Below are 17,555 nucleotides of genomic sequence, written 5' to 3'. Positions count from 1 at the left end.
GAAAGAGGGGAGGGAGCCAGTAAGGGGATGCAGTGCAGCTCTCCAGCCCTGCCCCTGCCTCCAAGGAGCACAGAACCTGGGGGTGGGGTTGGGCGTGGTGCAGCCCTGAGCTGCTGCCTGTTTCCTGGCTGGGAGGCTGGCCGATTTCTGGTGGAGTGCCCACAGGGGGCCGATGCCACATTATGTGCTGCAGACAGGTGCAAATGGGCTGTGGGAAGGGCCTCCTACCCTCTGCACTCGGGGATTTCCATATTGTTGCAACATTGTGACAGGTTTCTTTCCTGCCTGGTGCTTGAGCTGCATTAAAGTCACTATGAATGATAAAAAATAATATGACTTGCATAAAGCCTTGTGTGGGAAGGGTGGTATTAGCTATTACATTTAATTATTTAATGTGAAAGATTATTCACGCTGTATAAAATAGCCCCGTGGGAAAGTACACTGTGGTTCCCTCTGGTCCCTGCCATTGGGAAAGAACTGGGACATCCGGGCCTGTAGGAGGAAGAGGGATTCCCAGAGCTCCTGGTGGCAGCAGTAAACCCAGCCCACACAGGCCTGGGGTACTGGTGGCACTGGATGAGTGCTTGCTAGATCTGCCTGTTTGAGGGGTAGAAGGGCCCTGGAAAGGCCTTTGTGATGGGAGAGGCTACAGGGCAGTGCAGGGAGGCAGCTGCAGGCCGAGGTGGCTGTGCACAGCCTGGGAAGGGCCTGGGAGAGCGAGCATTGGAGGAGGGCGCACAGGGCAGGTGGCTGAGCTGAGTGGGCTGGTGGGAGTCAGGATGAAGATCAGATGGGGGACCCACGCTGTGGAATGAGAGGTGGAGACGGGGGGTGAGCCAGGGCACTGGGGCGGGGCGGTCTCACTGCAGGGCTGTGCAGCATGTCATCTCCTGGGACCACGTGGGACACAGTGAGAACCGACACCAGTAGGGGTCGCCCAAATCATATCACGTGAGGATGTTGTTCAGGCCCAGGGGCAATCCTGGAATTGACATGTCTGGTGCAAGAGGCAGAACCATGGCCCAGCTGCAGCCCGGGAGTGGGGACATTTCTACCTTCCTGTCAGGGCTGCCCTGCAGTGACCAGCAAGGACAAGGGCAGGAGACGGTCCTCACTGCCTGGTGAGAGGCAAGCAAGAAAGCTGGGACCAGTAAGTGGCATAGTGGATAAGGTGTTGGCTACCCACATGGCCAACCACAGTTTAAGTCCCAGAACTGGTGGCTTGAAATTCATTCCGGGAGCCTATGCGTGCCCAAAATCCTGAGAGGAGAATGGAGGAGAAGGGATTGTGGCATGGCCATCCCACCTGGGGGTGATTTCTCGCTTTCCCTCTCATTGCCTCTTTCCAGCAGTGAGCACAGGCACCTTATAGCAAAAATCTCTCTTAAAAAATAAAATAAAATAAAAAGGAAAGCTATGGGACAGGGGAGCTGAGCCACATCGTGTGAATACTCGCTTCTTTGGGCCAGAACTATGAGGTTAGAGACACACCCTGAGATGCAGAATGAAGCACAAACACGAGAAAAGTAGGAAAAGGGAAGTTTTTAACAGAAAATATAATATACTTCATGCCAGAAAGGCACGCGGGTAGGCAGCTTGTTGGAGGTCAGCTGTGCTGTGAAGGGGGTTAGATGTTACTTTTATTGTGGGGTCTTGTCAGAAATACTTAGGAGGGGAGGCCTTTCATCGTAGCTGCTCCTTTGTTTGAATTCACAGGCTCTCTGAGGCCCTTACTTCTCATCAGTAAGGGAATTTGTCTGGTTACGCATGCCCAGTGTGGACTTTGAAGGCATGAGCATCTACACAGGGATGAGTCTGCCCTCCCAAGCATCCCAGGGAATCCTTGTGTGCCTATGCGGAATGGGCAGAGGAAATATAGTAGCCTTCCACAGTCCTTTGAAGAAAGCTTAGGTAATAAAGAAGTAAAAATGAGTATAGCTTCCCTTTCCCAGCACTGGGAGTCCGGAGAGAGGAAGGGGTCCCCCAGAGGGAATCCGGTTGGACCCCCTGATAAGCTGGGATGAGGAGGCAGGTGCCCTGCCATTGTCTCAGGACTGCACCTTCATATCGGGCTATATGCCTACAACAGGAACCGAGAAGAGAGAAGTAAGTCGTGGCACAAAGCAGCACGTCCCGAGGTCATTAACGAAAGTGTGTGCAGATTTTCCCAGATTCCTCTGACCACCGGCCTCTCTTGAAGCTGGTGCTGCCTCTGAGAAGCTGCTGGAGGAGGCCTCTTTCTGGAGGGACGAGGCGAAGGACCTGGCATTCCAGGGCGGCAGCCTGTGCCCAATCTCTCCCACAGCACCTACTCTGGCAGCCCACCTCTTCCTCTCATCCCTCTGGGTAAAGGCAGAGTTGTCACCAGGGAGACTCAACCCAGCCTGCGAGTGTCACTGGCTTCATGCAGGAAAGAATTCAAGAATGAGCCCCTGAGAGAGCAAAAGCAGGTTTATTAAGATTTATTAAGGAGAATGTGTAGAGTGGACTGCTCCATAGATAGAGCGGCCCCAGGAGGGAGATGGGTGAAGTTTCTTTCCTCCTTCTAGGAGAAAGGGGAAAACTGTTTTCCAAAACAAAAGATAGAAGGGTGCTTCATAGGCAAGGCAGCCCCAAACTTTGGTGGGCATCTGGCTATATGGGCTGGCTTAATCCCAGGCTGAGTAAGGGAGAGTTTATTTAAGACTTTCCTGAGAAAGCGGTGGTGGTTCTCCTGGAACCACTGTCCTCCCATTCTGGGGCCATATTAGGGTATTATTAGGTCATTGTCATGGTTGCTGTAAACTATCATGTACCTGTTGCAGGTGGGAGTGTCCTGCACAATGATGCAGACAGTCAGGGTGTAATAAGTCGGATGACTAGGCAGTGGTCATTCCTGGTGCCATCTTGGTTCCAACTGGTTCGGCCCCTGGTAGACTCAACCTGGTAGAATGGTAGTCTCTTAGTCACTTCTTGTGTCAGGTTTTATTGTTTTATTGTAGGTATTTGAAATGTCTCTTGCCTGAGTTCCCTCCTATCTCAGAGCAGCCCATATCTTCCCTGGCAAGAATAGTAGTTTCTTAGAACCTTACAGTTAAAATTGTTCATATGGACTTGAGTGAAACAGAATTTACCGGGACTAGCAGTTAGCGTAATGGCTGTGTCGCTGGACTCCCACGTAGTCGACTGTGGTTCGCGTCCCGGACCTGGTGGCTTAAAACTCATGTCGGGCGCATGTGCGTGCATGCCCAAGATCCCGAGAGGATAATGGAGGAGAAGGTATTGCGGCATGGCCATCCTCCCCGGGGGGTGATTTCTCACTTTCCGTCTCTCTGTCTCTGTCTGTCTGGTGAGTGCACGCGCCCTATAGCAAAAACCTCTCAAAAACAAACAAACAAAAAAACCCAGAATTTACCTGTGGCAGCCTCATACTCTCACAAGTCTTACACAGCAACAGCCAGAGTTTATCCAAGAGATTCTTCATGTTGGTGACCCAGATAATGGAGAGGACAGAAGTCCAGATCTTCAACCTCTTCCCTCTGGTTCCAAACACTAAGGCTTTGCTTTCTCCTGAACTGAGCCTGTGGCCTTACTTAACTAAGAGGTAGGAGATCAACTCTAGTTAATAACGCCAGTGACTAATATTTACTTAGGACTTAACTTCTTTTTAGAATTTTTTTATTAAAATGTTTTTAAATTTTTAATTAATTAATTTACATTCATTCAGTGAGCATCGTCACAGCATACAAAATGTGATTTCCCATCCAGAATATACTGCATAGTGGTTTAATCATACATGTTATCATTAGTAATTTTGCATTTCTAGTTTCATATAATATACGTATATGTATTTTCCCTCTATTGCTTACCCTCTGCCATTTCTCACCCTCCTCCCACACTATCTCTAGTGTCTACAGTTGTTTTCTATTCCTTTTTTCCCCACATTTTATTGAGTCACAAAACTTCTTAAATAAGCTATCTACTTTCAATAGCAAGTTCAGCCTGATATATACATGTCTGTGAGTGTATGTCTGACTTTAGGAGTGAAACTCTGAGTAGAATGAATATACTATAAAGTAGCACTAGCTGATGCTATATAGCTTACTACAGTCACTAAATAGGTATTTTTAATATATTTTTTAATTTCAAGAAAAGCAGTTTTAGCTTTAATAAATTTAAAAAATGCTAAGAGAGCTTTGCTTAAAACTGAAAGCCAGAAAACAAGTTAAGATTCTGTTCAAATAGTAGGTACATAAACCTATTGGCATCTCAAGACAAGACAAAAATTCTTAAAACTGGAAAACAAAGCCTAGAAGAAAATCAGCAATGTTTTAATCAAAACTCATAAAATTCTATTTCACCAGTTTAGTCTCATGTACTTAATCTATCTTCTTTTTTGGTCCGATCTTCCCGATTAAACTCTAAAATATAATATTCAACTCCAGGCTTGTCCCTATGATTAAGTTGGCCATTTTCTTAGTTTTTGAACTCTTATTTCTGTGTGTCTGTATTTCATTTTCCTGGTATAGCACTCCCTTCAGAACATCTTGGAGATTTGGTCTGGTGTTGGTAAATTCTTTCAGGTTTTGTTTATTTGAGAATGTTCTTGTCTTCCTATATGAAGGATAATCTTTCTGGGTTCAGTATTCTTGGTTTTCTCTTAACACTTTGAATATATTTTCCCATTCTTTCCTCACTTGCATTGTTTCTAATGAGAGGTTCACTGTTAGCCTGATGGGATATCCTTTGTAGGTAACTTGATGTTTCTCTCTTGCCAATCTTAGTATCTTGTCTTTGTCTGTGGTTTTGGTCAAACTGGCTATAATGTGTCTTGGAGAAGATCTTCTTGGGTCGATTCTATTTGGGGTCCTTTGTATTTCTTGGGACTGGATCCTAGTGCCTCTCTAGGTTTGGAAAGTTTTCTTGCATGATTTCATGGAATAGATTACCAATGCCCTTATGAGCCTTCTGGGATACCAGTTATCCAGATGTTTGGACATTTGATGGTATCTAGTATTTCTAATATATTATTCTCATTTTTTGGACAATTTTCTTAGTCTCTGTGGTGGATTTTTCTGGGCCAGCAAGTCTACCTTCTACATGTGAGATTCAATTTTCTGTATAAGCTAGTCTACTTTTAATACTTTTAAGGGAGGTTTTGATTTCCTGTATTATAGCCTTCATCTCTAACAGTTCCATTTGATCTTTTTTTATGGTGTGTATTTCCTCTTTCAGATCTTGCAAGAATTTCTTCACCTCCTGCAACTCCTTGCCTCCTTTCTCCTGCCTCTTCTGCAGTTCATTGTCTCTCTTCTCTTCCATCTCTGTTAGGTTTGTCACTATGAATGTTCTAAATTCTTTATCTGACATTTCCGTGAGGTTCATTGTACTGTCTGAGGATGAAGAGGAGTTATAATTTTCCCTTGGAAGAGAGGTATTTTCTTGTTTTCCCATATTTCTTGTTCCCCTGTGATGATTTCTGGTCATCTGATGGATGGTGCTTTTCTTCTTATTTCTTGAAGCTCAATCTGAGCATTCAGAGGCATGCAAAAGGTGGTGATATGCAATCGCTCTTCCATTCCATTTTTCACTTTTTGTGCATCAGATTCAGCGGGAATTGAGGAATATTCTGACTCTAATAGTATTCAAATGGTTGGATCATGTTCACTTGGACCTGTCTAGACACTCAGTGCATGGAGGCTGAGCAGCAAAGGAATAACAATAAAGAAAAAGGGAAAAGAATTAAAGAAGAGGAAGGAAGAAGAAAAAATGAAATAAAAAAGAAGAAAGGGAAAAAGATAATAAAAAAAAACTTTACATTTTAATTTTAAAAAGCAAAAAAATAAAACCACGTGGCACGAAAGCAATATTTCACAGCTCAAGTTCAGTAGCCATCTCAGGATGGGCCTGGGTTTGTGCCTTTCATAAATGGGATGGGGAAAGGCACAAATTAGCACAATAAACAAGGGGCTTGAGAACCTAGAGAATACTTTACCTTAAAAAATTAAAAAAAAATTAAGACAGAGAGACAGAGAGAAGGATACAGAGGTAACCCTACCCATTAGAAATGAATTTGGAGGGAGAAGTATCAGCAGAAAGTCTTCACTTTTAGTCAAGGAAAGCAGTATTTCACAGCTCAAGTTCAGGGGCCATCTCTGGATGGGCCTGGGTTTGTGCTTTTCCCACTAGAAATGAATCTGGAGGGAGAAGTCTCAGCAGAAAAATCTTCATTTTTAGTCAATGAAAGCAATATTTCACAGCTCAAGTTCAGTGGCCATCTCTGGACTTAGCTTCTGACCAGGCGCGGTTCTACGTGCTTTGCATATAGGGTCCATTTAATCCTCACCTCAACCCTACAGTTTATCCCATTTTCTTCATGAGGAAATCAAAGCACAGAGAGGCTATTTGCCCAAAGTTGCCCAGCTAGTAAGTAGCAAAGATGAGAGTGAGATCCAGACAGTCTACCTCAGGGATCATATTGTTGACCACTTCAACTACCTCTTTCAACCTGGTAAGTCTCCAGTGATGAGAGTAGCAGAGTCAGGACACAGATCATTCAAAAGAGAAGAAAACCCGAGATTCGTATCACGTGCAATGCCTCACAGGCACTTCTGCAGTGCTCTTCCTTCCCAGTTAGGATTCGCCGAAGCGGGCATCCTGTGGTGTTTTCTCAGCTCGCGCCAGTGAGCAGAGACTCAGTTGCAGTCAGGAAATGCTCTCACCCAGAGCCTAAGCAGCCACAGGTCACGTGTGCTGCCTGCCCATCACCCTGGGTGGGTGCACTGGGGCTCTCCCTATGATGGCCGAGGAGAGGCCCATTGTCTCAGCTCACCCCAGGGCAGGGAGCTTGCAGGGGAGTGCACTCAACTGTAGGACTCTGGGTGGCAACGGAGGTTTCCAGCTGTCTGACGACACTGTCCCATCTGGTATAACTTTCCCGTGGCTCTGAGGAGTTGGGCATTGAGAGGTTTGGTTCACCACTTCAACGAAGTCAGGAAAAGCCTTTCCCCAAGCCTGACTTGCATCTGATTGGGACCCAGTCACTGAAGAAAGAAGGCAGGGAGACGTAACTGGGCTCAGGACCAACGTGATTTTATAAGGCAAAAAGTCTGTGATTTCGCCCCCTCCCTATTCCATTTCATCCCCAGAACCCCTATTAGCAATGGTTTCCAGCAAGTGAGGGAACAGGCAAAAATACATGTGAGAGAGAGAGAGAGCGAGAGAAAGCAAGCACCAAGCCCTTGCACTGCGGAGTGTAGGGAAATGGTTTCCAGCAAGTGAGGGAACAGGCAAAAATACATGTGTGAGAGAGAGAGAGCGAGAGAAAGCAAGCACCAAGCCCTTGCACTGCGGAGTTTAGGGAAACAGTGTTCCTCCAGGCCCCGCTCACCTGCTCACCCTCAGCCAGGTATCTCCCTCAAACAGCCTGTTGACCAAATGGGGGACATGGGGCCATTCTGGGAGTGGGTACGGAAGGGGTGTTGGGGGAGGGGAGCTGTCGCAACAGTGGGAGGAGGGCAGAGCTGGGTCTGGAACCATCTTCATGGGCCAGCTGTGATGACTGATGGATTATGGGCAGAAGGGTGGAAGATGGGTGGATGGGTTGGAGTGAAAAGCTGCCTCTTAAAGGGACCTTGTCCACACCCCTAGACATGCTCCTTCACCCCTGCATTCCAGCTCTGCATAACTCTCCCCAGGACTGGGTCCCCAGGAGCCCTTGGCCACCAGGACCTGGATGGTTTCTACAGCTGTGGCGACCCACCAGGTGGCTCACCACTGGACACAGCAGTTAACCCAAAGGCTCCAGGAGCACAGGCTGGCCAGGCAGGAAACTCTGCTCCCAGCCGAGCCCGGCCAGCGCCATGGGGCCGTAGCTGGTGAGGCTGGGCTTGGGAGACATGTAACACTGCCCCCTATCTGCACACATGCGAAGACACCCAAAGAAGGGTGCCCAGGGATGCATGCCAGGACGTGGACAGGGTCCCTTTCGGTCTCAGCCTCTCCCCCTGGGGCACCCGCTCACCAACCCCTGCATATTTGTCTGGTTTTCAACTCCTGGCTGTGCTTGCTCTTTGCCTTTCTTCCTACCTTTCTCCTCCCCCAGAAGGGCCGCAGACCAAGGCCAACTTACCCATTCTGTTTCAGGTCTCTGAAAAGAGGAAAAGATTCCCACTCGTCCTTCTCAAGCACCAAGACTCCCACCCTATCTCTCCTCCTGCCCCTACTCAAATGGTCTTTGCTCACTGTGTTTTCTAGGCCGGTGCAGACCCCTCCTGCTCTCGTTCCTGTTTCTCTCCCCTCTCTTCCTCGACCCCCTTCCCTTCCCTCCTGAAACCCACAAGGATGGTGTCTATATCTAGAGATAGTTGCCAGTGTTGTCCAAAGTCTAATTTTAAACACACTCGTATTTACAGCTCATTTGGGGTCTTCACCACCCTCCCCTCCCTGCCAATCTTTATTCTCTTTTTGCCCTGAGAATGGGATCTGAGAACCTGGCGGGAGATTGGCTGTCTTCTTCTCAGAGCAGGAAAAGGGAGAGAGCAGCCTCTGTGTGCCCCAAAGGCTCTGGTATATTCAGAAAAACACCCTGGGAAAGCCAAAGAGAAAGTCATGATTTCAGGCTGACCCCACCTCACCCACGCCCCGGCCAGCCCTGCTGTCTAGTCTGGCTGCCCAAAGTCTCTGCAGTGGTGTTTCTGTTTTCTTTTGGCAGAAATGCCTGGGAACCAAGAGGCCCTTTCCCCATGACCTGACCTCCCACATGAAGAATAACAGCCCTAGGACAGTGTGTCTTGGGTTCCTCTGGAAAGAGGGCATGTCTGGGAAGTAGGGAGCTGACAGAGCAAGGGGTTACGGGGGGAGCACAGATTCTTGGCTCCTGTGAGTCAAAAATAAGGATAGTTGACAGCCCTCTGGAGAGCTGGGGTGAAAGGTCTGAGCACCTCTCAGAGGATGCTCCATGCTTTCATATCCACTCACCATCTCAGCTTTCCTCTCCTGGAAGCTCAGGGAACAGGAAAAGGCTGGTCCTTCTGAACAGACTCAGCCAGCCCTCCTGCTTCCTTGGCAGCAAACGTCTTTCCATAAGAATGACAAGTTCTTTAGTGGTAGGTCCTCTCCTTTCATGAGGAATGGCTGCCGTGCTCCTGGGCTCCCTGAGCGGGAGCGTGCCCCATGTGGCCACAGACAAGGCTCTCCCAGCTCCTACACCTCCCAGAGAGCCAAGCAGCGCAGACCAAAGAAACCTGCTGGCATTTTGTGAAAAGCCTCCAAACCCAGGACTCCTGGGACCCTCCAGAGCATCTGAGACAGCCAAGTCCTTGGTTGGCCATTGTCCAAGCACCTCAAAGGAGTTTTAGAGAACGTTCACCACTTCCTTCTCTTAAAGTGGTGTAAAATAAATAAAATGCATGCCTACAAAATACTTAGCGAAGTTGAGACACGGGCCTTTCGCTCTGCGTGGGAGTCTCTCCTCTGCGGCAGCACTGCCTTCATGCCCTTCCTTAAAAGCCAGTGCCCTCCTACCCTCTGCCAGCTACCCCTGTCGAACCTGCTCTCAGGAAAGACTTTGATAACTGTGCTCACTTTGGGTGGCATTTGCATTTCTGCAGGACCCTCTGTCAGAATGATGGTGGTGGGAAAGGTGCTCGGGAGACACCCAGAGAGCGCTGTTTAGAGCCACCTTGGATAGTACCAGACTATGGGACTGACCTCCTCTGTCTCCTTCCAGGTGGTAGAGCCTTTGCTGGGTAGAACGGGCCCTAGAAACATCTGGGCACGTCCAGTGCAGGAACAAGGCTGCCTGATTCTGTCTGCAAAGAGTCAGTTTATTATAGATACTGTTCTTATCATTTGGCCCTTTCTTATTCCAAGTTTTACGAACCTCCTTGGATCCCAGATAAGCTGGCCATCCTACTGGCCCATGCTGATGGCTGTGGTTTTCAGAGCCTTTTTCCATTCTCAGCTTCCCCAGATGACCATCCACCTCCCAGGGCTCTCATGCCCACATTCGCTCCCTCCACCCAGAACCCTGTGGTGGAAGAGAGCCAGGTTGCAGCAGATACTGCACGTATCTGGAGAGCCTAGTCACACCCCTGCACCATCGTGGCCTGTCCCATTCCCCTCCCGCCAGTGGGAAGTGGAAGGGGCCTCTGTGAAGGAGGGTGGCCAGGCGGGCTGGAGCCACAGGATGGGGGCCAAGTGTCCAAGGGGGGCTGGTCCAGGGCTGGGTAGAGCCTCCCTGCCGCTCTCTTTGCTCCCGGCCATGGTGAGGCGTTTGCAACTCCAGCAGCAACAGAGGTGCCTGGACAATGATTCTGATGGTGACATTGCTCTGTTCTTGTCTGTCTAATATTCCTTTTTAATCCCCGTCCTGCCTGCCCCTCCCTCATGTAGGGTTACTTTAGTGATCCCTGGAATGTTTTTGACTTCCTCATCGTAATTGGCAGCATAATTGACGTCATTCTCAGTGAGACTAATGTGAGTATTACTCCTCCCTCCCCAGGAAACCTCCCTCCTTCTCACCTCCTCTGCCTCCTCTACTTCTCTCACTCTCTCTTTACCTCCTTTTATTTGTTTTTTTAATTTCCTGTTTTACCCGCCTCCAGTCATGCATTTTATTGAACCTGCCGTCGTCCTGTGGGGAAAAAAAGTGGGAGCTTCTCCTCCTTTTTTTCCACTGTCCCAGCTCTGCCCAAGAGCACGGAGCTTAGCTGAGCAGAGGGAGCGGTCTTGCGGTGGAAGCGCCACTGGCTCCCCCAAGGGTGGCCACACACCAGCGTAACCTTTGAACTAACCCAGCTTTTGTCAGGCCTCTCCACCCTGCGAAAACCAGGTTTCCCAGGTTTGAGCCGCCAGAACTGTAGAGTGGTAAGAGAGTATTTAATATGCCCACGTAACCTCTTTCTTTTCTCATTTTTTTTCTCTTCTCTCCCTTCTTTCATGCTTTTTTTTTTTTTCATTTTCCCTCTTCCCTTTTGTTTTGTTTTTCTCCTTTGTTGTTGGTTTTTTTTTTCTCTTCTCTCTCTCTTTTCCTCGGCTTCTCTGCCCCATGCAGCACTATTTCTGTGATGCATGGAATACATTTGACGCCTTGATTGTTGTGGGTAGCATTGTTGATATAGCAATCACCGAGGTAAACGTAAGTACATGGCGTCTGTCCCTAACTGTCCGTGCCTGCTCTAACACTCATTCGTCTTTCCCCAGTTTATTGTTTTACTTCATTTTATTTTCTCCTTGCCACCTTGTTATTTTTATTTCATTTTAAAATCTGTTTGTTTAAAAACAATTTAAAGCATTTTTTCCTTGTTGCTTTCTTTTGCAATTTTTAAATTTTTATTGATTTATTACTTCTGAAACGCTTTAGGACTCCCTCTTTCCTGTTAAGTTTTGATTGCTGCATCTTTCTCTCTCTGCCCCTTACAATCAGCCTGGCATGACTCACACTGTATAGGAGGATGCAGCTTTGCAAATCGTGGAGGAGAGAATGAAGGGACACTCAAAAAAGTCAGGGCAGCTGTTGGGGCAGGGACCCGGACCTTTCCCAGCCACACTGCACCCGGACCACTGCCTCTTCTCCTGTGCCTTTCCATCCCTATAGCATCTTGGAAAGGGATTTCCACAAAGTGAAATCCCTGAGCCGAAGGTTTCGACTTTGCCTGCATTGTCAGGCATAGCCCACCTGGCCCAAGGGCCACCCCATTTTATCTTCACATTAATGGGCTCTATTTCAATTGCACTTCAGCAGCCCATGCAGGCATCCGGGCCCCTGCATTGGGAGAGGAGAGGAAGATCATGTCTGGATGCTGGCTTATACCTTCTCCTCTGGAGAAATTAAGAGCCAAGTGGTTGGGCGGTCTACCAGATCTCTCCTGGGTAGTTCCTGGTTGCTGTGGAAGCAGGCTCTCTCCATAGGAGCACCTAGCTTCCCACTTCAACCTCCTGGTTTTTCCTCTGTCCACCCTGTGTTCCTTCACCCCTCGGAACCACCTTCCCGCAGCTCCCTGGCCTTAGGCAGGATCCGGGGCTGCCAGGGCTCCTGCCCTCTTCTCCCCCAAGAGTTGCCTCCTCCTGTACAGTCGCTACCTGTCCCTGCACATGTCTTTTTGTTACCTGGCATGTTTAAATCTCCTCTCTTTATCTATAGACGAGTCCTTTTGCGGTTAGTCTTTAACATGTGTTGTTTAATTTTTTTGTCATCATTTTTCCTTAATTAAGAGATTTGGTAATGTTTGCATAAACCTTTGATGCACTGAACATTGAATAACAGCACGGGGCAGACGCTTTAGAGTTTGAATCTAAAATGTTTGAAACTACCCTGCCAACCACTACCATCTCCCCCATGCATCCTTCTCCTCCCCCCTTGGCTCCCTCTTGCTCCCAGTCAGTTGAATTGACATGTTATCTTATCTGCCTGACTTCCCCTGATTAGAAGCCTCTGCCTGCCCCCGCTCCAGCAGGTGGACTTTGCAAGGAGACTACACTGTGCATATATCCCCTTCCAACAGCCTCTTGTCCCCACTCTCCTCAAGTAGTAGCTTCAGATTCAGTTGCCCCTCTGTCTCCGAATTCCCTGGGTTGTCTTCGTCTCCTGGTACGTGTGTGTGTGTGTGTGTGTGTGTGTGTGGATACACTCTCCCTTGAATTCTTCCAGCAAATTCTAGATTAAAATATGTATGTACATTAGTCTACATACTCATGCTCTGAGCCTCCCCTCCTGACCCTTGACAGCCTCTCTCCACACTCCTGAGTGCACTTCCAATTTTGCAGGCTCTGTGAGCCCAAAGGCTAACCCAGGTGCTATTCAACTCAGGATGTAAAGGCCAGAGCTCCTGTGCTTGGAGCTTGTGCTGTGCAGGGCTCTGTAGAGGGGAACGAGACAGGAAAGAGCCGTGGTGTGCTCTGTCTCCAAGGCCCCCTTCATAAATGGCAGCAGACCCATGCGGAACAGGCAGAGGAGCCCGTGGGAAGAAGAGCAGGACGGGACGGCAGGCTGCACCGGGATGCACAAGGACCCGCTGTGGCCACAGGGCGTGCCTCAGGACTCATCTCGCTGTTGGCAAGGCCTGTCACTCAGCCAGCATCTTTCTCCCCAGCTAGTCATAGTTTTCAAAGAAAAAGTGAAAAACATTGTCTAGGATACAGAATTTCTACAGAAAAAAAAGTGGCTCCATTCGTAGGAAGGAGGAACACAGGACAGGAAAGGAGCCCCAAATCATGGAGCAGACCCTTACCATTAGCGCCATGGTTCTGTTCAGTTCACCTTCGCGTTGATCTCACTTAGCTCTTACCTATCCTGAACTTAGCAGACAGGAATTTGCTGATGCCAAAGTGATAGTGGAGTGGGTGAGTGCCTTCCTGTGCCACAGGGCTAGAACCCAACCTCCAGGGTGGCCAGTTCACCACGCCCTGGCCCGAGATCCTCCATCTCCTCAGCCATGATGCCCTCATGAACGTGTCAACCCGTGTCCCTCTCCAGTGCGCTCCCACCAGCCAGGATTTATTCAGACCTTACTTTCTGTCCTTTATATTTTAAATAACCACAGGTGGTGGTTTTTATTTTTTTTTTTCCATTTTCTAAATATGAAGTCTCTGCTAGCTCGCCCTTACAGTTCTCCTGTCCCTCTCTCCTCCCAGCCTCCCTCATCTCACGAAGGGCTGCTTTACACACCTCCAGGTGGAGGAGCGGGTGCATGAGGTCATACTGAAGGGCTGTCTCAGCATTTGATGGCAGCAGTGTATTGACTGAGAGCAGAGGAGGTGTTTAGGGACCCAACACTTATTTCCAGCTTCTCTCCATGCAGCAGATGGTTTCTGACCCAAACGACAAGGCAGGATTTAGAGGAGAACGAGCCGCACCCGATGTCAGAAAACTGGCAAATCATTGAGTCTTGCTTCTTCCTGTTGAGGAAGAAGACTCCGTTTCCTCATCTGTCACAGGAATGTGGTATTCATGGCAGTGTGCTTCTGAAGCTCAGATCAGGGTGTCTCTTCACAAACTCTTTGTAGGCTGTGGAGCACTGTGAAGTGGGGGGACTGTGGCACCAAGGCAAGGGGTATTCTTCTTCACACCCCTGTTGGGATAACTTGGAGGGCCCCCTCTCCATCCAAGGCCATGTCGCTAGTCTAACGGCAACTTACAGCCCACACACATCAGAGCCCGTTTCCCAGATGTGCTTAGACTCATGGAGATGCCCACAGGCACGGCCCTACCCAGCCAGCAAAGACCACCTGCCCGAACGCTGAGGCTCCAGAAGTGTGTTGCAAAGGTCTGTTCTGGGTAGAAGCCTGCATTCAGATAACAGCCAGGATCACAGATGACAAGCTATGTGAGCAGTATGCTGCCTTCAAGGTCCTTCCTTCCACCCTGCGGCTCTGCCTTTAAGTCACTAGAGGCTCATAGGCAGCCCCGGGACTGTTTCCCAGTGTCACGGGAGTCTCCAGAAAATCTTGTATCCCTGGATTCTACTCCCAGGCTTCCCAGATCTTTTCCAGTCATACTGTTAAACATTTAAGTCATACATGTAAAACATATGTCCCTACACATGTGGCCCTTTAGGAGGAGTCCACACTTTCAACCTTAGCAGAACCCGTGAGGGCTTTTCTCTTATAACCCATCATCTTTGACTCTGAGACCTACAAAAATCAGTTCTCATTTCCCTCACCAAAGTTATTTGTCCTAACTTTCCTCCAAATAGTCCCCACATTTAAGTCATCTCCTTTGCCAGACGGCGGCCCCTTCCTCTTGGAAAGTAGGTTCCTGCCAAGCCCAGGAGCCACCATGCCCTCATTCCACAGTACTTACTCCCCCTTCACGCATCACCCCTGACACAGGGCTTCATGTGTCAGGCACCATTTCAGGCACCTGGGCTACATCAGTGGCAAAACGGAGAGGAATAATCAGACAGTGAGTGGCGCAATAAATATAGAAAGTGAGGAAGATGGTGAGCTCGTTGGAAAGGAGTGCCAGGTAAGGGCATCAGAGGTGCTGGGGGCCGGTGAAGACAAGGGCTGCTTTCAATAGATGGGCTTTCTTGAGGAGTTCCCCCTGCAGCTACCTGGGAGCAGAGCAGCCAGAGTGCCTGGCAGATAGAGCGAGGGGAAGGGCAAGCGAGACTTCGGGTGACGTGGGGTAGATTTGGGCTTCACACTGAGCTGGGAGGGGGTGTGCTGGTGGCTTCGAGTCAAGTGCTGCGCTGTCTGACTTGGGCTGTTGAAGGAGCACTCTGGCTACCTGGAGCAGTCCAGAGTGAAGCCAGAGGCCATTGTCTAGGTGATGGGGCTGGTAACTTCGAAGGCCAGTGCAGTAACCCGGGGGAAGGCCGCGGTAGCTGGAACTAAGCGGTGGCAGCAGAGTGGTGGGCACAGCCAGTCCCCGTCTGGTTTGAAAGCAGAACGAACTGTGCTTTCTGGCAGACCAGCTGTGTGGGAGAAAAGGCCCAGAATGACTGAGCTCTGGGCCTAAGCAGCAGCAGGACGGAGCTGGTGTGTACCGGCGAAGGCCTGAGCGGAGCGTGTATGGAGGAAGAGCAGCTTCCCTGGCTGTCCGGTAGAGAGGTGCACACGTGGATCAGAACCCGGGCCTGGGTTCATCATATGTAGTGGTCCCCAAAGCCCAGACACTGGAGGAGAGCATCGCAGAGGCAGACAGGCAAGAAGGCTGAGCTGCGGCCTCCAGCAAGAAGAGGCCAAGGACCGCAGCGCTCAGGCCGCTTCGTGCTTGATGTCCTGCTGGCTCTGGAGATGTCTGAACTCCCAGCGGCTAACTGGAGGGCCATGGCACGTCCACCTCCTGTAACTGTGCTGGGTTCTGCCACAGAGCCTGACATCGGCCACTGCCCTTCCTCTTCCTGGTGCTTTGCCCAGTTCTAAATCTTAGCTTCCCTCCCTCTGTGGACCTGGGAGGCTGGAATCAGGACCATGCCACTATAAGGAAGCCTCTGGCCTTTATTTCCCAGGCCTAAAATCCTCATTTCCAGAGGGGTAGCCTCTGGCGGTGGTCAGTGAACATTACTGTAGCTTCTGAGGCCGCTCCCTGGAACCAGCTTGGGTGCTGGGGTCAAGGGCCTTTGCCAACATTTTTCATTCTGTGTTTTAAAGACTGTTAACAATAGAAAGTGCTGAGAAGCCTGGGCTCTTGCATAATAGATGTAGAGAAATGTTCTCAGATTGTAAATGGAGGGACCTTGGCTGTGTTCCCAGCTCGGGCACTAAAAAGCCAGAGGAGCAGCTAACTCCATTCTCTGGGCCTCAGATTCCTAGAGTGCGGGGAGGAGGAGAGGTTGAGACAGTCTCCAGCACCCCGGCTCTTCAAGATGCAAGGCAGATTCTGATAGCTCTGAGTAGAGGCCTGCACCCCCCTTCCAGACTTCACCACGTTTCCTTTCCCAAGGCTCACAAGGCCTGGTGGGAACTGGCTCCCTGGCTCTGGCGTGGCTCCCAGGGAGGTTCTCCAGATAGTGCGTGACGTGTGGGCACAGGGGGAGAGCAGACGGTGCGCGACGCGTGGGCGCACCGGGCGAGTCTGCTCGCGACGTGTGGGCGCACCAGGCGAGCATATGGCGCGTGGGCGCACCGGGCGAGTAGATGGCGCGCGATGCGTGGGTAGGTGCACGGGGGCAAGCAGACGGTGCGCGATGCGTGGGTGCAGGGGACGAGCAGACGGTGCGCGACGCGTGGGTGCACGGGGTGAGCAGACGGTGTCCGACGCGTGGGTGCAGGGGGCGAGCAGACAGTGCGCGACGCATAAGTGCAGGGGCGAGCAGACGATGTGCAATGTGTGGGTGCACGGGGAGAGCAGACGGTGCGCAACGCGTGGGTGCAGGGGGTGAGCAGATGGGTAGTAAAGCTGAGCGGTGGTGGGAGCCAGTGGGGCCAGGAGGAGGGAGAGGAAGACGTGACAGCCGCTCTCTGGGGAGCACGTGTTCTGGTGCCGCACTAAGGACTGTACCGAGGTGACTGGGTTTCATCCCAGAGCACTTACTCTCCACATAAGGAAGTCCGGGCTCTGACAGGACGAGTGCTGCCGGGGTCACACAGCTAATGGGCGTCAAATCTGGAAATGGTTCATTTCTGTCGAACTGGCTCTCGCATCTCCACAGAGCCCACTGGCTAAATCCTAGGAGCGGGATCCCAGTTACCGGGACAGCAGATGGGCGAAGGAAGTACCCATGCCATGTAGCAGTGCCCTTCCTGTGCCTGGGTGACATCGCGACTTGGGGAGGAGGGGAGGTGGGAGCCATCATAGACCAGCCACTGGGGCTTGACTGCGGGCAGTGACTAGGGTTAGGTGTATTGGGGTGCTGGCACCCCATCTTCCTTACCCATTACTCCAAGGTCTTCCCTCGGAGCCAGTCCATCACAGATCTACAGGCACGGCTTCCAGTAATCGTCCCCCATCGGCTGCTTGCCAACAGGGCCAAGCAGGCTCGGCCCCTGCTCCAGCCCTGAGCCTAGGAGGCTGGAGGACAGACAGGCAGGCAGCCCGGCGGCTCTGCACCTCCAGGCCCATCCCTGCTCCCGGGGCTTATGTGGGCTGGCTGGCCCGGCCCTGTCTGCCCGCCCTTGTGGGTCCACCC

The 17,555-nt window shown here is 50.3% G+C and overlaps 1 protein-coding gene across 1 annotated transcript in view; it reads left to right on the top strand.

The window, feature by feature from the left end:
• Positions 1-17,555, top strand: part of CACNA1C (calcium voltage-gated channel subunit alpha1 C) — a 116,591-nt gene that overhangs the window by 28,563 nt on the left and 70,473 nt on the right. The window contains exon 11 of the mRNA XM_006148339.3: positions 10,375-10,458. Within this exon, the coding sequence (XP_006148401.2) occupies positions 10,375-10,458 (84 nt within the window). The remainder of the gene's footprint in view (positions 1-10,374; positions 10,459-17,555) is intronic.

Source organism: Tupaia chinensis, unplaced genomic scaffold (assembly GCF_000334495.1).
Source record: "Tupaia chinensis unplaced genomic scaffold, TupChi_1.0 Scaffold000232_1, whole genome shotgun sequence".
Lineage (NCBI taxonomy): Eukaryota > Metazoa > Chordata > Mammalia > Scandentia > Tupaiidae > Tupaia > Tupaia belangeri.
Note: the sequence above shows the minus strand (reverse complement) of the source record. Positions and strands in the feature narration are given on the sequence as shown.